Below are 23,389 nucleotides of genomic sequence, written 5' to 3' on the forward strand. Positions count from 1 at the left end.
AACTCACCACTGCAGCACCTCCCAAAGCTATGATCTCCACTACCCAGAAGGACATAGGCAGCAGGCGCATGGGAACACCACCATTTGCAAGTTCCCCTCCAAGTCTCACAACACCTGAATTGAACATATATCATCACTTTTTCATTATCACTGGTTCAAAATCCTGGAATTCCTTGCCTGGTCCAACTGGTCTGTGCTCCATACAAGCGTGAGATCACTTGAACTGATCTCAGTTTGACACAAGGTGATGTGTGTCTGAGCACAACCCTGGCGATTGAGATAATGGTCTCAACTCCCCAATATGTGAGATTTTATCTAAAATAGTTGCTATGTCATCTTGAGCCTCGGGACATTTTTATGTTAAAGATGCTATGCGAGCACAAGTTTTTGCTATAATCCATCACCCTGATTAATATGTGTGTTTACCTGGAAAAACTGCGACTGCAATCTCAAAATTTCATCCATGTTCTTCTGCTCTTTCAGTTTAGTCATGATTTTTTGCTGCCAAGGGTCTTGTTTCGGTTTGATCTAATCAACAAAACATAACTGTGTGATCCAGATAATAAGCCGTACAAAACAAAAGCAGTGATTCTGGTTTATCTGATCCATAGTAAACAGGAGCTACAAAACAATGTTATGATACACAGATATAAACAACGGTTCACTTAAGCTACCACTGGCACTGAACATTCTGAGCAAAAACCCCACAAAAAGGTAACTAATTCTGTCTGTGAGATGGGGGTGATAATGTAGAGGAGCAGGGGGTAGGGGAGAGGAGAAAAACTGCCCACTGCTCACTGACCTCGCCCATCCCTAAGTGCCCTTGAGAAGGTGGTGGTGAGCTGCCTTCTTCAACACTGCAGTCCCTGTGGTGTAGGTACACCCACAGTGCTGTTAGGGAGGGAGCTCCAGGATTTTGACCCAGCGACAGTGAAGGAACGGCGAAATATTTACAAGTCAGGATGGTGAATGGCTTGGAGGGGAACTTCCAGGCAATGGTGTTCCCATGTGTCTGCTGCCCTTGTCCTTCTAGATGGTAGAGGTCGTGGGTTTGGAAGGTGCTGTTGAAGGAGCCTTGGTGAATTCCTGCAGCGCATCTTGTAGATGGCAGACACTGCTGCCACTGTTCCTCAGTGGTGGGAGGAGTGAATGTTTGTGGATGTGGTGCCAATCAAGTGGACTGCTTTGTCCTGGATGGTGTCGAGCTTCTTGAGTGTTGTGGGAGCTGCACTCATCCAGGCAAGTGGAGAGTATTCCATCACACTCCTGACTTGTGCCTTGTAGATGGTAGACAGGCTTTGGGGAGTGAGGAAGTGAGTTACTTGCCACAAGATTCATATCCTCTTACCCGCTCTTGTAGCCACAGTATTTTTATGGCTAGTCCAGTTCAGTTTCTGGTCAATGGTAACCCCCAGGATGTTGATAGTGGGGGATTCAGTGATGTTAATGCCATTGAACATCAAGGGGCAATGGTTAGATTTTCTCTTGTTGGAGATGGTCATACCTGGACACACTTGGGCAACTTGCCACATAGCTGAATAGATGCCTGTGTTGTAGATACACGGGGACAGCTTGGTCAAGGTGGATCATCCACTCTGCACATCTTGCTGAAGATTGTTGCGAATGCCTCAGTCTTATCTTTTGTACTAATGTGCTGGGCTCCCCCATCATTGAGGATGGGGATGTTTGTGGAGCCTCCTCCTCCAGTGAGTTGGTTAATTATCCACCACCATTCCAGACTGGATGTGGCAGGAGCTTAGATCTGATCCTTTGGCTGTGGAATGACTTGGCTGTGGCATTCCCTCCTGCATTCTTCATTGAACCAGGATTGATCCCCTGGCTTGATGGTAATAGTAGAGAGGGGAATATGCTGGGCCAAGAGGGTTACAGATTGTGGTTGAGTACTATTTTACTGCTGCACAGTGCCTCATGGATGCCCAGTCTTGAGTTGCTAGATCTGTTTGAAATCTTTCTTTTTATTCGTTCATGGGATGTGGGTGTCGCTGGCTGGGTCAACATTTATTGGCCATTCATAATTGCCCTTGTTCAGAGGGCATTTAAGAGTCAACCACATTGCTGTGGGTCTGGAGTCACATGTAGGCCAGACCAGGTAAGGATGGCAGATTTCTTCCCTAAAGGACATTAGTGAACCAGATGGTTTTTACAACAATTGGCAATGGTTTCATGGTCATCAATCAGACTTTTAATTCCAGATTTTTTATTGAATTTTATTGCCCCCAGAGCATTACCCTGGGTCTCTGGATTACAAGTCCAGCGACAATACCACTGTACCACCACACCCCCTTGGCCCACAGCTGATGGGTCATGTCTCATGGATGCCAGCCTTGAGTTGCTAGATCTGTTTGAAATCTATCCCATTTTGCACGGTGATAGTGCCACACAACACAATGGGAGATTATCCTCAATGTGAAGATGGGACTTCGTCTCCACAAGGACTGTGCAGTGGTCACTCCTACCAATACTGTCATGGACAGATGCATCTGAGGCAGGCAGGTTGGTGAGGATGAGGTCAAGTATGTTTTTCCCTCTTGTAGGCTCCCTCACCACCTGCCGCAGATCCAGTCTAGCAGCTATGTCCTTTAGGACTTGGCCAGCTCAGTCTGTAGTGGTGCTACTGAGCCACTCTTGGTGATAGACATTAAAGTCTGTACTCTTGCCACCCTCAGTGCTTCCTCCAACAGCTGAGGTGGGGTCGAGGGGAGTGGAGTCGTGGTACGTGGTAATCAGCAGGATGTTTCCTTGCCCATGTTTGACCTGATGCCATGAGACTTGCTGGGGTTCGAAGTTGACATTGAGAAATCCAAGGGCAACTCTCTCCCGACTGTATACCACTGTGCCGCCACCTCTGCGGGGTCTGTCCTGCCGGTGGGACAGGACATAATCAATAAGATTATTGGCCACATTGTTGTCTAGCAGACAAATTTTAACCCTCTCCTCATCTCGATACTGGATGCACAGCTAGAATAAGAAACAAATTAAATTTGCAGAGAAACAGGCTGTTTATTTTCAACATTTAAGTTAAGTACCCTTGTAACATTCATGGTAACAATAGAGATTTTTAATATATTCATATAAATGACTTAGATTCAGAAACTCAATGCCAACTAGTTAAATTTACAAATTATGCTAAACTAGAAGTGGCTATGGAATTGATGGAGAACAAGTTTGATAAAATGTTCAAGTGGGCAGTTCAATGGTAAATTAAATTTACAGCAGACGGGTGTGAATATAGTAGCAGACTTGGGGAGGCAATAAGCTAACTGTATGATTGTCTGGTCAGTTCGCACCTTGCATACTGTGTCCAGATCCAGGCACCAGCAAACAAGAATGACATGAAGTAGTGAAGGCAGTGCAGGGAGCTTCAAGGCTGAGGCCACAGAGTCAGGAATCTGAGTTATAAGGAAAACCTGGAGAGGTTGGGACTTTGCAGCTTGTTACGGATGTGTGTAGAAAGCTGTTAAAGGTATAGAAGTATTATTTTAAATTAGACTTTGGGTGGAATTTTCTGTGCCCGCTGGCATTGGGTGTGCTTGGCATGCTTGGCAGCATGTGTGAACAATATGGTGAGAAGGCCAAAAATCGGTTTCATGACGCCATGAGACCAGTTTGCGATTGTCCGCTCAGCACATCAATGGCGGCACGTGTTTCCCACAATTGGACGTCAGGAACCTCATTGTAATATATCAGCAAATCATTGTAAAGCTAGCCCGCCGGACTCATCCCCCCATGCTGGATCGTCCACCCATCATACCAACGTGTTTCACAACTGCAAAAAAAGTGACGTGCACCTGGCGGGCTGCACTTCACTTGGGACTTCGAGGTTTGTTTGCTTATCTTGTTTCAGTCAGCGCTCGCAGTCATCAGCGCCAGGCTTCACAGACAGCACCACATCACTTTTAGGGGGCTCACGGGCAGGACTCTACCTACCAGACCAGCCATAAGGCGGGGGTGGCTTCATACAGCTGCAGGGCTATGGGCTTGCTTGGGGAAGGGGGAGAAGTGGCCTCAGGCAAAAGAAGGGGCGGCAGGGTGTGAACATGGACAGGGTGGATAGGGAGCAGCTGTTCCCGTTAGTTGAAGGGTCAGTCACAAAGGGGCATAAGTTCAAGGTGAGGGCAGGAGGTTTGGGGGGGATGTGAGGAAAAACTTTTTTACCCAGAGGGTGGTGATGGTCTGGAATGCGCTGCCTGGGAGGGTGGTGGAGGCGGGTTGCCTCACATCCTTTAAAAAATACCTGGATGAGCACTTGGCACGTCATAACATTCAAGGCTATGGGCCAAGTGCTGATAAATGGGATTCGGTAGGTAGGTCAGGAGTTTCTCACGTGTCGGTGCAGACTCGATGGGCCGAAGGGCCTTTTCTGCACTGTGTGATTCTGTGACGTAGCAGCGAGGTGACAGCTTGGCAGGCGAATCGGAGCCTGCCCGCCATTGAAATAGCTATTTCCCGGGAATGCATAATTAACATGGCGGGTTTGGGACAATGTGGCATGAAAAACCACCATTGCGGCCAAAGGGTAAAATGTCATTCTACCCGCCCACTACCACACAGTGCAAATCTGGGATGATTCCGCCCTTTGGATGCATTCACATTAGCAATCGGTAATTGTAGGACTGATATGAAATTCTTCTCCATACAAAGAATGATCAACATGTGGAATAGCAGAAACAAGAGTCCTAAAACAGTTTAAGAAATATTTTTTTTTATTCATTCACGAGATGTGGGTTTCGCTGGCTAGGCCAGCATTTATTGCCCATCCCTAGTTGCCCTTGAGAAAGTGATGGTGAGCTGTCTTCTTTAACCGCTGCAGTCCATGTGCTGTAGGTGCTCCCCACATTGCTGTTAGGAAGGGAGTTTGACCCAACGACAGTTAAGGAACGGCGATATATTTCCAAGTCAGGACGGTGAGTGGCTTGGAGGGGAACTTCCAGGTGGTGGTGTTCCCATCTATCTGCTGCCCTTGTCCTTCTAGATGGTAGCGGTTGTGGGTTTGGAAGGTGCTGTTGAAGGAGCCTTGGTGAGTTCCTGCAGTGCATCTTGTAGATGGTACATACGGCTGCTACTGTGCATCAGTGGTGGAAGGAGTGAATGTTTGTGGATGTGGTGCCAGTCAAGCGGGTTGCTTTGTCCTGGGTGATGTCAAGCTTTTTGAGTGTTGTGGGAGCTGCACTCATCAGGGCAAGTAGGGAGTATTCCATCATACTCCTGGCATGTGCCTTGTAGATGATGGACAGGCTTTGGAGAGTCAGGAGTGAGTTACTCGCTACAGGATTCCTTGCCTCTGACCCGCTCTTGTAGCATGCTACAATACGGGGTGGAGGGGGTGGGGGGGTGGGGTATTAGGAACTTTTTGCATAAGTGAAACAAAATTGACAGAATGTGCTTCCTCATGTGTAAATATCTTGTGATCTTGTGATATCACCATTCTTCATTATGTTTCCATCACTTACAAGTCCAACATTAATTGCCCATCTCTTGTTGCCCTGAAAAAAAAAGTTTGATGCTCGGCCATTTCAGAGGGCAGCTAAGAACCAACCACATTGCTGAGGGACCAGAGTCACATACAGATCAAGTTTCCTTCCCTGAAGGATATCAGTGAACCAAGTGGAAACTTTCACTGACACCAGCCTTTTAGTTCCAGGTTTTTTTTTATCTAAATGTAAATTTTCAAGCTTCTTGTGGTGGCATTTCAGCCTATTTTCTGGATTATTAGCATAAAACAATGGGAAATAGGAGCAGGAGTCGGCCATTTGGTCCCTTCAGCCTGCTCGGCCATTCACTAAGATCATGGCTGATCTGATTTTTGGTCTTAACTCCACTTTCCCCTTGCATCCTGCCCCCCCTCCCCCAATAATAATCTTTGATTCTCTTGTAGAACAAATATCCGTTTAACTCAGCCTTGAATATATTCAATGATCCAGCCTCCATTGCTCGCTGGAGCAGAGAGTTCCAAAGGTTAACAACCTCTGAGAGAATAAATTCCTCCTCATCTCCATCTTAAATGGGAGATCCATTATTTTTTAAGCAGTTTCTCTCCATTCTCTCAGCATCTACTCTGTCAAGCCCTCTCCAAATCTTCCATGTTTCAATGAGATCACTTCTCATTTTCCTAAACTCCAATGAGTTTGGGCCAACCTGCTTAACATTTTCTCATAAGACAACCCCTTCATCCCTGTGGAATCAACATAGTGAACTTGAACAGAAGCCCTGTGGACACAGTTTCTTGTACCTTTAAGAATGGAATCCAATTTGCTTCTTTTCTCAGGGCCATATTTGGGCCTTTCATTCCCCAGTGTTTGGTTCCAGGCTCAAAGGCATCATAAATCGGAAAGGTCTTCATTGTTTCTTCCTTGCTAAAAATGCTTCTGAATTTCCGAATCACCTGAAATATTAATGTTGTATCAAACATTTTACAGCAACTGACGAAGAGTCATATGGACTCGAAACATTAACTGTATTCCTCTCCGCAGATGTTGTCAGACCTCCTGAGTTTTTCCAGCTATTTTTATTTTTGTTTCAGATTTCCAGCATCCGCAGTATTTTGCTTTTATTTTACAACAACTATTTGATTTTGGATAGAGCTTAATTATATGACAAACAGAAAATAATAGAGGCAGCATTAAGCATATGAAGGCCACAACACAGTGTCATAGAGTTATAGGACATGTCTTTGTGACTGTCCCTGCCTTGCCACCAACTTTGTCCCTTCCCTGGCTCCTGTCTGATACTGAACCAGACTGTCCTCAACCTTGGTGTCCTACTTGACCCTGAGCAGAACTTCTGCTCCTATCTCACCACCAAGACAGCCCTGCTTCCACCTCCATAATATTGCCCATCTCCGCCATGCTCCAACTATTGACACTGAAACCCTCATCCATGCCTTTGTTACCTTTAAACCCAACTATTCCAATGCTGTTCTAGCTGGCCTCCCACATCCTACCTTCTGTAAACCACAGATCATCCAAAATTCTGCTGTCCATATCCTAACTTGCATCAGGTCAAATTCACTAAACACTTTGCTGGCTGATCTGTATTGGCTCCTGGTCATGGACTGCCATCCTTATTTTCGAATCTTACCATGGCCTCACCCCTTCCCTATCCCTGTAATCTTCACCAGCCTTACAACCCTCCAAAATATCTGCATTCTACCAACTCAGCCCTCTTGCACATCCCTATTTTTTTTTGATCCACAATTGGCAGCCATTCTCCAGCTGCCTAAGCCCCAAGCTCTGGAATTCCCTCCCTGAACCTTCTGACTTCTCTATCTCTCTTTCCTCTTTTAAACCACTCCTTGAAATCAAATTCTTTGATCAAGTTCCGATACTAATATCTCTTCATATGGCTCAGTGTCAAATTCTGTTTGATAATCACTCCTGTGAAACACGTTGGGATGTACATTAAAGGTGGTATATAAATGTAAATATATCAGTAAAATGATGGAAGGGGTCAACAACAGTGCTATCAAGCAGCACTTGCTTAGCAACATCTTGCTCACTGACGCACAGTTTGGGTTCCGCCAGGGTCGCTCAGCCCTTGATCTCACAACAGCCTTGATCCGAGCATAATCTCTGTTATATTGGTTCATGGAGGGGCCAGACCAAGAGTAAATGCTTTGTCAAAAAAAAGAGAAGATTCCTCACATTGTCATTAGCACAATTAATACTATGTGCTACAACATTTGCATGCCCACTAATAATGCCTCAGGAAACTGCATCATTGACTCCTCTGTCTACACAGGAATAGTTACTGTGCTTCAAAAATAATTCATTGCTTGAAGTGCTTAGAGATTTTTCTACAGGGAAGGAGCTCCCATCTGAAGAACAGCTTGATCCAGGAATTGGGCAAAATTGTCAAATAGGTTCAGCAACCAGCAGACCGTAAGGAACACAGCAAGGAGGCAGAGTATATCTGTGAATTGACAGTGATGTGAGCTTTGGAGAGGGTGACTGTCACTGAATGGGGGAAGGCATTCCTATAAAGTGGCAAAGGGGTTGGTGGGGGGTGTGGTAGGGTGATGCTGATGGATGAAAGAGCTCCTACAAAGGAGATAAAAAGGATTATTGTTATGGAAACCTTTAAGAAAGGGATGCTTTGTTTAGGATAGATAAATTAAAAAGATGTTTTTATGATTAAAATTCTGTTCATTCTGAAGTGAAATGGGTGTTCAAAAGGAACGAGGTTGCAGCAATTGAAATTAAAAATTCCACCGAGAAACATATGCACCAATGGGGCCAGCACGCAGAATTTATGCTGTACGAAGACTTTAATGTCTCTTCTATAAGAGGGCATCCAAAACTGCACAAAGTATTCCATATGTGATCTAACCACGTACACATTTATCATAATAGCTTCACTTCCATATGATGTTTAGCATTTATAAAACCCAAACTGATTATGACTTTAAACCACCTGTACATGCACTTTCAAGGAATCCTATATTTACAGCCAGAATTAAGTCATTCTGTTCTACCTTCTGGGCCCTAGCACCTCCAGTTTCTTTATATTAATGCATGCTCCTATTAACTTTTTTTTCCCCAATATGCATCGCCATCTCTGCATTAAATTATTAAATTGTAGCTGCCGGCTGTCTGCCCATTCTGTTAACCTGCCTACATCCTCCTGGAATCTTTTCTCGTCCTCCTCTGTTTCCCAAACTCCTGGAATGGAAAGAGGCAGCATCACTAAAATAATAAAGGAGAGCAGAGGTTCTAGGAACTTGAGTATATAAGGATGCAATTACCAGTGTGAATAGCTCCATCTCATTAGCAGTGTCTCTGATATCATCCACGTCATATTCAATGCTGAAGTGAGAAAGAAGATACTGAAGCTGAGGTTTAAACTCCTCAATGTTCAGCTTGTGTACAGGAAGACAAAGGCTAACTTCAAAGTCGAACCCATCTGCAACAAAAGAGAAGTCATTGCAACAGTTTGTAATTTCTCAGGTTTCCACGTAATGTATTTGGCAGCAGGTTTTACTCTTTAAGGTCTGTCAACAGTAAAATCGCAGAAACGTACAGCACAGAATTTGGCCCATTGTGCCTGAGTTGACTCTTTGAAAAAGCAGTTGTGTTTAGTCCCATAACCCGTGCTATCTGTCCTATGTGTTATGGAGTCAGCTTCCACCAGCTTTTCAGGTACAGCGTTCCCAATCCCGACAACTCTTTGAGTGAAGAGCGTTGAAAGGTACTGAACCAGCATCCAACTGCTGACGGACACTGGTTTAGAAGCACAATTCCTCATTCTCTGCTTGACTAAGATCTCTGAATACTTCCCAGCACCTGGGATAGAGACCCATCATTCATGAATGGCAATGGAGAGCCTTCTGAAAGCAATGGGGAAATTAGATATAAGCATTGCTCAATTGTCACAGCAGAAGATCTTTAATCAGGACAATCCACTCAACATGACAAATTCACAACACATGTTTATATTCTGCTTCATCTTTACCTTCAAAGCCCATGACACTGGAGTATTTGTTGAAGATCGAGATGGGGTGGGTTCCGGCTGATGACAGGAGAGCGGAGGTTTTTCCTGATATGAATCATGTAAATGATCAGGTACAGCAAACTACACACTACAATCACCAAAGAATGGTACACTACACATTATGACTACCAAATGACAGTAAACTATGAATTAATGCCACAAAATAACAGTAAATTGCTTATCTACAACCAACAAATTGAAGTGCACTATACATTACAGCTACCAAATGACTGCAAGCTGCTTATTTCAAATCACATCATGCGCATTACAATGATAAAATTGCAGTATACAGAATTACAAAGTCTGCAGCATAAAAATAGACCAAAATAATTATAGAATTTGCTGAAAATGGTTAATTATTTCTGAATAAGGCCATTAATTCTTAATAATTCACTAATATCTAATAACTAACCAACATTTATGAAACTACTACTCATGGTTTAGTTGTTTGGTAGTACAGAGCTTGAGTATTGTTGAAAAAAAAATCCATGCTTTTTGTCTTGCATTCATCAGGACACCACAAGAATGCCAATATAAGGCGAAAACAACTACCATACTGTATGTGAAGAGAGTGCTGATCGGTTAGCAAGTGGCGTTGCACCAGTGATGATGACTAACAGTTAACTGCCAAGCATTGATTGAAATTTAAACCAGGCAGCTTGACCCTGATTGGTCAAGGCATTGCCCTGAGGAATGAGTCAGCAACTGGTCGTCACTTATTTTGTTTAGCTGAAACAGGTGCAATGTGTACACATGTTCTTTCTGTCTTTCTTGTGTATTAATATATGTAGCTTCCAGTGCATGCAAATGCACCACACTGCGAATCCAACTAACAATCTTAAATTGGTTGTCAGAGTAATATGCAAATGCGAAGGTGATACAGGACTTGCATATCAATAGCAATGCTGTGTCCATGTGCTGATTTGACATTGCTAGCTTATTCACCAATGTTCCGCTTAAAGAAGCCATGGGTATTTGTGCTGCAGCACTATATCACAGCAATTTAGACCCGCAATCTAGTGCTCATTGAACTTATGAACTTGGCAACTTACACGGTTGAGTTCCACTTTAACGACACCATGTATGCCCAAATAGATGGTGTTGCCATGGGATCCCCTCGAGGTCCCGCTCTCGCAAACATCTTTGGTGGGTTCAATGAGAAACGTGACTTGAAGGAATGACACCTAACCTCCTACTCCTCGCATATTTCTGATAAGTTTGCTATATTTTAATCCATAGCTGCATGTAACAATTTCCTTAGATGTCTTAATGGGCTCCATCCTGCGCTCAAATTCACCTTTGGAATGGAGTAGTCAAATGAACTCTCCTCCCTCGACGTACTAGCTGAGAAACCTGCCAGGGGGTTCTCTACCATGGTCTACCGCAAGTCTGCCTTCACTGGTCAATCTGTTGGGATTCTTACATTTCCAGACACTATAAGATTGGTCTTATCAGCAACGTTGTAAATAGGGCCAGAAACACTTGGTCACCATGAAAGCTTGATACTGAAATAGAGCACATGAAAGGTATCCTGCAGGATAATGGATATCCTGATCAGATCATTTCACACTGTATATCACACAAACTCATGAACAGGCCTAAGGCCATCACTTTCGGCCCTGATTACCCTGCAAGGGCAAGGCATCTCAAAAATTTGAGCAACAGGTGGGGTTAGCTGTTTCACGCTGTTACTATGCAGTAGCAGCATGAATGGTATTCGCCACTAACAAGATGTTGCCGTCAAGCCAAAAAGATGTTCTGCCTATCATACAAACGAGTAATTTGATACATGAATTTCAGTGCCAGTGTGATGCTAGATTTGTAGGCCATATATCCCATGTATCAAACAGCATGTCCCAAACGCTCTTCGCAATGGGCAGGGTACAGATCGTACCCAACCACCAGTGCTTGCAAAACTCAAAACACGCTGCCCAACATTAGATGCAACTCCACAATTGGACAACATTTGCTAAATAATATTCTGTTCTGAGAATTATGCTGACAGCCAATTTAAAATGAGTGAGTCAGGTTCGCAGTCCGATGCATTGACATGTACTGGAAGCTACATATAGTAACACACAGGGCCCTGTTCTTTGCAGACAGAAAGAACATGTACATTGCACCTCTTTCAGGTAAATAAAATAAGTGGCAGCCATTCACTGACTCATTCCTCAGGGTAATGCCTTGACCAATCAGGGTTAAGCTGCCCGGTTTAGATTTCTAACAATGCTTGACAGTTAACTGTCAGTTACCATCACTGGCACATTCTCCATGGCAAAGCCACTAACCAGCCAATCAGCATTCTCCTTACATGCAGTATAAACTGTTGTCTTTCCCTTTTATTGGTATTCTTGTGAAGTGCCCTGATGAGTGCAAGACAAAAAGCTTTAGACATGTTTCTTTTTTAGCAATGCTCACGCTTTGTCAATTTTCTGGCTACTCTGAAATCACTGAAAAATCTGACCATGAGCAGAAATTCACACAGAACACAAAACATTTGAATGAAAATTGCTGCATCATTCATTGGTTCCTAGCGTTGGAGATTTGACGCACAGTTTCCCAGGAGCAAGATTCTGTGTATCATTCTCCCAACTCTGCTGAGATTCCAGATCCAGCTACTCAGCTACCTGAAATGAGGAGCAGAGACTAGGCTCCCAATGTTTATGGGGGGATGGGAAAGAACAGGGACATTGCATAGGAAAACCCAGGAACAAGGATGTCCTGCTGAATTTAACAGCTGGACCTCATTATCATTTTTAAGTTCAGTTTCCTGGTCTGCAGCCAGCCAGGTTTACAGCCGCTGGTGTGGGTAAGTCAGTGGTAGAAGGCTGCTCCTATGGAGTCCAGGGATGGGCTGCGGCAACTGGAAAAGGCCATGAGGCTGAAGTGGAAAAGGTCGAACCAGCAATTGAGAGGGAGGCATCACCGGGAGGGGGGGTTTGGGGGGGTGGATACTGGGAAGGTTTGGAACTGGAAGGAGAGACGTCTCCGGATGGCAGCTGAATACTTCAGAGTAGCTGGGTTAAAGGCCTGCAAGTGAAGTGTTCAATCACAGTTTTCTTGACTGCAGCATTAAGCTGACCAAAGGGACTAGGTATAAAAGAATAGTTGATTCATATCTTAACAAGTATTTGGAAGAGGAAAAAATAATGGATACTGTGATGTGAATTTTGTAGATTTCAGCAAAAGGTGAGCACAAATGGCCTCCTGATATGGTGAGGTCACCAGGTAAAAGATCACAAGAATGAATCTAGTAAAAAATAAACACCTTTACCAAGATAAAGACATTTCACCGAAGTATTAGAAAGAAAAACTAACAGCGAGCCACGTAAGGAGACAATATAGCAGAATGCCAAGCTTGGTCAAAGAGGTAGCTTTTAAAGAACACCTTAAGGGAAGAGAGAGAGGTAGAGAGCAGGGAGATTCAGGGAGGGTATTCCAGATCTTGGGTTTTGGCAGCTGAAGGCAAGATGGAAGGGTCAAAATCAGGGATGCTCAAGAGGAAAGAATTAGATGAGCTGATAACTTAGAGGGATCTGGGGCTGGAGGAGATTACATGGGCCAGAAGGGGAGGCCTTGGGGGAATTGGGAAAAAGGATGGAAATTTTAAAATTAAGGCATTGCTTCACCCAGGTATCAATTTGGTCAGCAAGCACAGGGGCAAGTGGGTGAATGGGACTTCATGACTTAAAACATGGGCAGCAGAATTTTGGGGTTTTAAAAAATTTATTCACGGGATGTGAGGTTCGCTGGCTGGGCCAGCATTTACTGCCCATCCATAGTTGCCTCTGAGAAGGTGGTGGTGAGCTGCCTTCTTGAACCGCTGCAGTTCATTTGGTGTAGATACACACCCACAGTGCTGTTAGGAAGGGAGTTCCAGGATTTTGACACAGCGACAGTGAAAGAACGGTAATATATTTCCAAGTCAGGATGGTGAGTGACTTGGAGAGGGAACTTCCAGGTGGTGGTGTTCCCATTTATCTGCTGCCCTTGTCCTTCTAAATGGTAGTGGTCGGAAGGGTTTGGAAGGATTGGCTCAGATTTGTGGATGGTAGAATGTAGGAGGCTGGGCAGGAGTGCATTGGAATGTTGTCAGTTCAAGTTTAGAGGTTCCAGCAGCAGATGAGTTAATGCAGGGCAGAATCAGGTGATGTTTTGGAGGTGGGAATAGGTGGTCTAGGTGATAGCATGGTTAGGTAGTCAGATTTTCATTCTGGAGTCAAATATGACACCAAGATTATGAACAGACTGGTTTAGTCTCAGGCAGCTGCCAAGGAGAGAAATGGAGTTGGTGGCTCGAGAATGGAATTTGTAATGAGGGCCAAAGACGATGGTTTCAATATTTCCAATATTTAAATAGAGAAAATTTTGGTTCATCCAGTACTGGATGTCGGACAAGCATTCTGATCATTTATAGACAATGGAGGAATCGAGAGAGTTGGTGGTGTGGTAGAGCTAAGCATCTTCATACGTGGAGAAACAAATGTGGAATTTTTGCTGAGGGGCAACAAGTGGATGAGAAATAGGAGGGGACCCAGGATAAGTCCCTGCGGAATACCAGAGGTAACGGTGAGGGATCATTAAAGGAAGTCGTTGCAGGTGGAGACAGTGGGAGTAAATGGTAAGGTCACTGGACTAGTAATCCTGAGGCCCAGGCTAATACACTGAGGACACAGGTTCAAATCCCACTATGGCAACTGGTGGAATTTAAATTCAATTAATAAAGCTGGAATATAAAGCTAGTCTCAGTAATGGTGACCATGACAACTATCATAGGAACAGATCATTCAGCCCCTTGAGCTGCTCTGCCATTCAGCTAGATCATGGCTGATCCTCTACCTCAACACCATTATCTCTTGATATCTTTGAAATCTATCAATCCTGGTCTGAATATATTCAATGACTGAGCCTCCACAGCTTTTTGGGATAGAGAATTTCAAAGATTCACCAACCTCTGAGTGAAGTAATTCCTCTCCGTCTCATTCTTAAATGGCCCACCTTTATTCTGGGACTATGTCTCCAGTTCTAGGCTCCCCAGCCAGGGGAAATATCCTCCCTACACCCGTCCTGTCGAGCCGTGTAAGAATTTTGTATGCTTCAATCAGATCACATCTCATTCTCCTAAACTCTAGAGAAAATATAGGCCTAGTATCCTCATTCTTTCCTCATAAAACAATCCTCCCTGGGATTCAGTCCAGTGAACCTGCATGGCACTGCCTCCATGGCATGCGTATCCTTCGGTAAGGAGACCAAAACTGCACATAATACTCCAGGTGAGGTCTCACCAAGCCTCTACACAACTGCAGCAAGACACCTTTACTCCTGTACTCAAACCCTCTTGCAATAAAGGCTAACATACCAATTGGCCAATATATCATTTGCCTTTCTAATTGCTTGCTGCACCTGCACGGTAGCTTTCAGTGACCTTAATGATAAGGATACCCAGGCCCCTTTGTACATCAACACTTTCCAATCTCTCACCATTTAAGAAGTGCTTTTTCCTACCAAAGTGGATAACTTTCACATTTTTCCAGGTTATACTCCATCTGCCATGCTCTTGCCCACTCATGTTTGTAAATAAGAATGCAATGATGACAAAGGGACCGGAGTGGTCATTCTAAACAAGCACAATTATGTTGACAAAATACACCCCATTCTTAACGATGGTTCAAAATTCATATCTATTGGATCTGCTGCCAAGCATGACCATGCAGCCTTGCATGAAAGCAAGCTACAAACTATTTGTTAGACTTGTGTAAGCGTAACGAGCTGCCTTGCAATGTATATGATAGGGTCTTTCCTCATGACTCCCCACCTCCTAGCATATATGAGCTGCCGAGGACACACAAAAGTGATGTCCCATTACATCCTATTTTATAAATAACCGGTTCTGCGCCGCATGAATCGGCAAAATGATTGAATGAATTACTATAGCCAGATCATAATTGACTTTCCACAGACATGGTGAAGGATTCCTCCATCTTCACAAAGTCTATGTGCAACCTATATATTTATGGCAATGCTTTGTCTCTGTGCTCCTTCAGCATTGCAAGTTTACTTATGAACATGCCACTGAAGGAAGCCATCAACATTTGTGCCATGTTGTAATATCATGGCACTATAGCCGCACCGCCATTTTCTGAATCTGTATTCATTGAACTTATTAAATTAACAACTCACGTAGTCAAGTTCGTTGTAATGACATCATGTATGCCCAAATAAATGGTGTAGCCATGGGATACCCTCTAGTTCCGGTGCTCGTTAACATTTCCATCAGTTTCCTTGAGAAATGTGTTTTTGGTGGAATGAACCCTAACCCTCTACCCTGTGCATATTTCCAATACGTAGATGATATGTTCACAAGCTTTAAATCTGCAGCCATGCTCTTTCGTATACTCCATCCCACACTCAAATTCACTCTTGAGATGGAACAGTCCAACGTGCTCAAGGCCAAACTTATATTGCGTGGAGCTAAACGAATCCCAACATGTATATTGACTGATGAAGGTAGGCTTGCAGTAGACAGTAGTGGGGAACCATTTGCTGATTTCTCAACTAACACATCGAGGAAAGGGAGTGCTCCATCTCAAAAGTGAATTTTGGAAAATGATCACCAACGCCTCCACTATCTCAACAGCCACCTCTTTCAACACTCTGGGATGAAGGTCATCAGATAATAAAATCTTTAGAATTGCAAATAGCACTCAATGATCTAACTAAGCTCTTGTACAAGTCCACCGTTATCTCACCTCCCTGCTTGCACATTCTATTGTCTCCAGATATAAAATCAAAATTAAATTTAACCTTTTTAAATGGCCTTGCTCTCCCCTTTTAATGTTTGTGGATCCACACCAAGGTCTCCCTGCTCCAGATAGTATATATTAATAAAAACAGAAAATGCAGGAAAAACTCAGCAGGTCTGATAGCATCTATGGAGAGAGAAACAGGGTTAACATTTCGAGTCTATACGACTCTTCTTCAGAGCTCTGAAGAGCTTCAGATTTCCAGCATCCGCAGTATTTTGCTTTTAACTTAGTGCACATCCTTTCCTTGTTCTTACTTTTAAAACATAATACTTCACATCTGTCTATGCTGAACTGTACCTACCTACAGCTCTGAAGAAGAGTCATAAGGACTCGAAACGTTAACTCTGTTTCTCTCTCCACAGATGCTGCCAGACCTGCTGAGTTTTTTTCCAGCATTTTCTGTTTTTATTATGATTGTACCTACCCACCCATATTTCCTGCTAATGGATTTTTGTCCCTCTGCCTTTTTTTCAAAATCTTTGACACAATTTGTTATGACACCGCACCCCATCCCCTCGACCAACAACCACCACTCCCCCGCCACCCCCACCCCCCAAGTTTGGTGTAATTAACAAGAGTGGCCCCAATACAGACCCTCACAGAATGTTACTCACCACATCTTCCCAATTGGAGGTAAGAAGTGTTGATTTCACAACCTAACTGAAACTACAAACAATCTTTCTCTTAAGGGTGCAACTTCTATATATAATTTCACAGTGAGTTTCACTGAATAATGGCTATTGGAACGTGACTCTTGCAGACCTTTGCAGTCTTTGTGAAGCCTTCTTCATGACATTTGATTCCTTACCGGCTGATCCAGAAACACTAGAGAAAGCTGTGCTGGGACGGGTAGGAGCAGGTAAAGAGGAAAGCAGGGTGATGGTGCTGCCTTTGTCTTCATCGTCTGCTAAGGCATCAAAAAGCTTCTCAGGTGTCACCTCAACGTTGTGGGACATGGGCAGGTACTGTAACACCTGCAACGTAATGGGAATTACAGAAATTGAATTGTCTGTTCATGACAAAGTGTCCCATCATTTCTGAAAAATATACTTAGAGGTTAGGAATCACATTTTCACATTCTCCTTCTCCAAAATCTATGAACTGGTTTCTCTTGCCAGTTTTGGGACTCCGACATTGGAACCAGTGTGGGTTCTGAGACTGCACATGCCGGGAGCGAGGCCAGTAGAGCAATTTTTCCCGGAGTCTGCTTGCTAATCAGAGAGCAGAGGGCTCTGGAGCCGGAGCAGCCCCACTGTGAGAGGCAGGCACCGCTGAGGCAATTGAGAATTGTCGGTAACTGACCTGGAAGCCTCCTTCCACTGGGGAGCAGCCTGGTACGTGGCCATTAAGGACAACTGCACAAAAGTAAATCGGCAATATTGGATTGGACGGGGGGTCATGAAACTGCAGGTTAGTTTAGGATCTTCGCGTTCTTTGCAAAGGGGCAACACGCAGGCCAAGGAGTGTTGGGAGTGAAGGATCAGGAAAGAACTATCAGGATCCTGAGCAGACATGATGTAGACATAACAGCTGGTCAGTCTGGTGGGGAGGCAGTAAGAGATGGAGAACTTGGAGACAAGCCATCAGGCTCAGGTTTGTAACGAGATGGATTGCTTGTTGGATTCAGTGTTTGCTGTCTTCAGGCATTCTGGCAATTTGAAAGATCGCTCATCATTGCTCAGTCAAATTGCCTGATTTTCTTTTTTGTTTCCTCTCTCTCTCTCACTCTCTGTATATGGAAGTACCTGCGCTGAGAGGCATGCCTAAACAAGACACACCTAACCGATCTAATACAACATTGGGTGGAATTGGTGGGAGGTAGTCAGCCAATCTCCACCATAGTGTCTCCCCCAACCTCATCCCCCACTCATCCACAACCACCTGTCTCTCCTGCAGGGCCAGTGAATCCCCTCCCCACATGCCCTTCTGGAGGCTGCTGAGCCTTATTGCTTTCCATGTACTGGTCAGCAACCTTTCATCAGTCCCTGCTGGCCAAGGAAAGTAGGATGTCCCAGTGTAGAGAGTTCCCATGCCAAATGTCCCTTGGTATCACTGGTCTTTATAAGAGGCAGACAGAGTTTCCACTCCTCACAACAACAACCAGAAACTCTTGGAGTTTCCTTGGATCTAGCACATCCAGTTCATAGGATTACATTGGATATACAACACAGAACCAGGCCATTCAGCCCCACAAGATCATGCCGGCTTTATGCTCCACTCAACTCTCTTCCCATCCTCCCTCATTTAAATTTATCATTGTAGGATCATAAAATTGTAGAATGGTTATAGCACAAAAGAAAGTTATTCAGTCTGTTGTAATAAATATCTAGTTTGTTGTCCCTGTTAATATTTTAGAGGTAATGTTTAGTTGTGGTAACATTAAAGTCTAACTGCAGAAAATGGGATAAATGCAAATAGCACAGCTTGAAGACTATTACACTTCAAAGGTTGGGACCTCTTGACTTAGGGAATTAACAGCTAGAAAGGCAAGATCCTAAAACAGCAGGTGTGCTTATTTAGCTGGAGAACTGGAGATTTGATGTCTTCACTGATTGCAAAGAAGTGCAGTCCAGAGAGATGCTTTGGTTTGGGAGCTAGAGCTGGGTTAGTTGAAAACCATTCAGTGGATCCCAAAAGGCTGCGTCGTCATGGAGATGGGTAGAGTTTAAGGACATTCTCTGATTTCAATTTATCTGAGAATTCTGCAGTAGAGCAAGAGGCTTTATTAAAAGAGTGCTGCTGTTAGCAAGCTCTAGGCAGTTAGGGCACAGTAAAGTCCTGGGGAGCTTAGCAGGTGGCAGAAGGTCACTGGTTCTGTGCTGGAGACAGTTAGGATTCAGGGACAATCTGGGAGCCATTTATAGCTTGAGTATTGTTGAAAAAAAGACATTTTTGTCAAGGCTTTTCATCTTGCACTCATCAGGACAATTCGCAAGTATGCCAAATGTAAAGGGAACAACAATTTAGACTGCAGAAGAAGAGGGTGCTGATTGGTTGGCAAGTGGAGTCTGATTGGTAGAGGTGTTGCCATAGAGAATGCACCAGTTGATGGTGACTGACAGTTAACTGCCCAGCATTGTTTGAAATTAAAAAAACAGGCAGCTTGACTCTGATTTAGTGGAATGCAGTTTCAGGAGAAGAGGTTGAACCATTGGGAGGTGAGCAGTGAGCAGTCATTGAAACTGTCTGAGCTAGAGTTGCTTTTGAGGGAATTCAGAAGCAATATCTTTGAAAGTGAAGAATTGAAATCCCTCCTGAGGGAGACAGAATTTTAATGAAATATTGTGACTCACAGTGGTAACTGACATCTAGATGGGTTGCTGAAAAATCCATGGGATCTGTCTTGATCACATCTGCATTTAATGTGCAGTGTGGGTGTTCAACCACAGTTTGTCTGTTAACTCATATTTATCTCATGTTAATTCTGAGTGTTAGAGTTTTGTAGATTGTTTTACCTTTTTGATTTCGTAGAGTAAAGTTTATTTTGTTTGTTTAAAATTGTGGAATCTTGTGGCTTTATTCTCCTAGTGGGTAACTGGGATTTCAAACTTTGTCTACTTTAAACAAAAAGTTATTGGTTCCTAACCGGATCGTAACACTGTTGAGTCTGCGTCGGTTCTCCATAAGGAAAATTTCCTAATGCCACTTCTCTGCCTTTTCTCTGTAGCCCTGCAACCATTTCCTCTTCAAATAATGATCCAATTCTCTTTTGAAAGCCATGATTGAATCTGCCTCTACTACACTCCTAAGGCAACATATTCCAGAACCTAACCACCCACTGCAGAAAAAAGCTTTTCCTCAAGTCGCCATTGCTTCTTTAGGCAAACATCTGAAAGTAGTGTTTTCCGGTTCTCAATTCTTCCACAAATGGGAACAGTTTTTCCCTTCCTACTCTGTCCAGACCCATCATGATTTTGGATACTCTATCAAATTTATTTTCAACCTTCTCCTCAAAGGAGTACAAACCCAGCTTCTCCAACCTATCAAAGTAACTGAAGATAAGGATCCTGGAACCATTCTCCTGAATATTTCCTGCACTCTCTCTAATGCCTTCACCTCTTTCCAAAAGTGTGGTGTCCAGAACTGGGTGCAAAACTTCTGTTGAGTCTGAACCAATGTTTCATACAGGTTTGTCATAACTTCCTTGCTTTTAGACTCTATACCCCTATTCAAAGTTATGGATGTCCTATACTTTTTTAACCGTTCTCTCAACCTGCTCTGCCATAGTCAATGATTTGTGCACATATAATCCCAGGTCCCTCTGCTCCTGCACCTTTAGAATTGTACTCTTTATTTATATTGCCTCTCCCCATTCTTCCAGCAAAATTACCTTCTATTCTCTTCTCCCTCAAATGCTTGTCTAACTTCACTTTAAATGCATCCATATTATTCAGATACTATATATTTTCTGTATATTTTTCAGGATATTGCACTTAGCTCAAGGAAATTCTGGGCCACATTATGTAACGAAATTCAGATGCATACCTCAGGAGTTAGTTTAAAGACTTTAGCTTTACACCAAACTGTCATTATAAAATCATTATAAAAGTTTTTAGATAGTTCATTGGATTGCCTGAAAACTTTAACCTATATTCTTGCAATTTTATTGTTAATAGAGATTCATTTTGTACAAAACCCCGAAATATGAATAATTAAAATGAATCATCAGATTTCCACATAAAAATAAATGGAATGGCTACACTTTTAAAAAATACACCTAAGCAAAGTACGTGTGCAACAGAATTACAGTCCAGCAGAATAGTTATTACATCTTAATTTATTTTCTTACCCTCAAGTAGCCATGGATAGTTGTCAGGGAGTGTAAATGGCACACCAACCATTGAAGGTAGATGACCACATCTTCCTGAGTCACAAATTTACTGGCATTCCCTGTTTCTGTTAAAAGACATTCTCTGGCTGCTGAAAGCCTCCGAGCCCTCTGAACAGCGTCATCATACTCCTTCATAATACGAGAAATTTGTTTCTGCAATGTGGAGAAAAGGAAAGTTAAATGAGCCTCCACAACGACTGCAGCAGTTGGGATCAAGGAAGCCTACGTCATACCACCAGAAGTACAAGCACCAGAAGTCCAAGCTCGAAGGTCAGCCCAAAGTCCACATGATCTTCACACAAGCTCCAAGGCTGAACTTCCATGTTGCTGTCAAGAAAATGAGAACTGTTGCATCTCAACAATTTGTACCAATCTAAAAACTCTACACAGGATACTAACGATGAAGTTCTGTCCACTGCTTCTCCTGCCTGTGCATTCCTTTCCTTGATACCATCGTTGTCTAGAATTCTGTCTCTTCTAAGACATTTACATCTGTTGCTAACCATTAATAAGTCACTGCTAAACTAGACAACCATCATCTTATGTTTGGTACTGCCTTAAGCTGACTAGATCACCACATAATATAGTAGGAGTCTCAAAGTTCAGTCCAGATTTGTGAAGAATTAATTTCTTGAGGATCTTGACAGAAGCTGTGCTAGTTTTTCCAGCTAAATCCAGGCCGCTTCACATTCAAATTTATTTGGTGCTTTGGCCAAGGTCAGGCATTGATTGATATGTCTAATTCTGGATGGCAAGAAACAAAGCAAAAATTGAAGAAAAGGTGATCTCTATTGACAGGGATGCTAGTTATGAGGAAAGGCAGGAGAATCTTGGGCTTCTCATTCCGGAAAGAAGGTATCTTAGAGATGTGCAAGAGAGCCAATCATATGGAAAAGGTTAATCCAGAATATTATTTTAAATTAAACAGAGGGAGTAGTACATGAAGACACTAGAGAGAGGTAACTTTAGGACTGGTGTCAAGAGGTTCTTCTTCACTTTTGGCCTGGATTTTTCACATGGTGGGCAGGCTGGGCAGGGCAGGTGCGGAGCTGGTCACTGCCCGTGATTGGCTGCACGCTGTCATTTTACACGGGCGGACCAATTAAGGCCTGCCCAGCATAACGCACAGCTGGTAGCACTTAGCACTACCTGTGCGGACGGGGGAGAGGAGGGGGAGTCAGGGCCTGCACTGTTTCGCGCATGCACAGGAAAGAGCACAGCACGGAGCTGCCTCAGGGAGATTGAATAGATTATAAAACATTTTAATGAACAAAGTAAAAATGTATTCAAACATGTCCCCTCATGTGACAGTGTCACATGAGTTGGGACATGTTTGTGAAGTTGGGAAAATTTATTTATTTATTTTATAAAAGCTTCAGGAAACCCCATCCCACATGTGGATGAAGTTTCCTGAAAAACACGGGCTTTTTGCCTGCCCGCCAACATTACAGTTGAACAGGCAGTGTTCGAAAGTACTTCAATTGACTCCTTAATGGCCTTAATAGGCCTTTAACATTTCGGCGGGCATGAAGCCAACTCCAGCGCGCCCGCCGAATGAAATATCACGACGATGTCGGGACGCACGCCTGACATCATCGCGCGTCATTCACGTGTCGGTGTGTTGGGCCTGCCTCCACATGCCGAGCTGAAGATTCAGCCCATGAAGAGAGGTCAATGCTTGGAATTAAGTTTTAGACAGAGTGGTGGGAGCAAAACTTCTGGAATTATTTCAAAAATAAATAGATGCAGCAATATGAGGGCAGCAGAGGGTTGTTCTAGTTGGATGAATTACGTTGGTCAAATTACCTTTCTCATCTGACAAGGTTTTTTGCCAATCTGAGAAGAAAATAGCTGCTGAACAAAACAAAGGTGGCCCCCATTTAAACACAGCCAGGGGCCCTGCTGCTGTCCTCATATTTTAGACAGAGGTAGGCAGAGATAACTGCAAAGCCCCCTCACTGGGGTATGTGTACCTGGTAAGTAGGACTTTAAAATCTGAAAAGGAAGGTTGCTATGTCCTTCTTCCCTCTCTACCAATGTGATATGAATAGTTGATAAATAGTCATTTGATAGTACAGAACTTGAGTATTGCTGAAAAAGAGGCATGTTTACGTTTTTCATCTTGTATTCATCAGGACACTTCATAAGGATACCGAAAAGGTGAAAACAACAATTTATACTGTATGTGAAGAGAGTGCTGATTTGTTGGCAAGCGGCATTGCCATGGAGAATGCACCAGTGAAAG

General features: G+C 43.5%; 1 protein-coding gene across 1 annotated transcript in view; it reads right to left on the minus strand.

The window, feature by feature from the left end:
• The window catches only part of LOC121277708, a 149,491-nt gene that overhangs the window by 96,525 nt on the left and 29,577 nt on the right, over positions 1-23,389 (minus strand). Inside the window, exons 6-11 of the mRNA XM_041187343.1 lie at positions 21,103-21,297; positions 17,122-17,287; positions 9,469-9,552; positions 8,762-8,919; positions 6,251-6,403; positions 427-528 (exon numbers count right to left, since the gene is read on the minus strand). Coding sequence (XP_041043277.1) covers positions 427-528; positions 6,251-6,403; positions 8,762-8,919; positions 9,469-9,552; positions 17,122-17,287; positions 21,103-21,297 — 858 coding nt within the window. The remainder of the gene's footprint in view (positions 1-426; positions 529-6,250; positions 6,404-8,761; positions 8,920-9,468; positions 9,553-17,121; positions 17,288-21,102; positions 21,298-23,389) is intronic.

Source organism: Carcharodon carcharias, chromosome 5, assembly GCF_017639515.1.
Source record: "Carcharodon carcharias isolate sCarCar2 chromosome 5, sCarCar2.pri, whole genome shotgun sequence".
NCBI lineage: Eukaryota > Metazoa > Chordata > Chondrichthyes > Lamniformes > Lamnidae > Carcharodon > Carcharodon carcharias.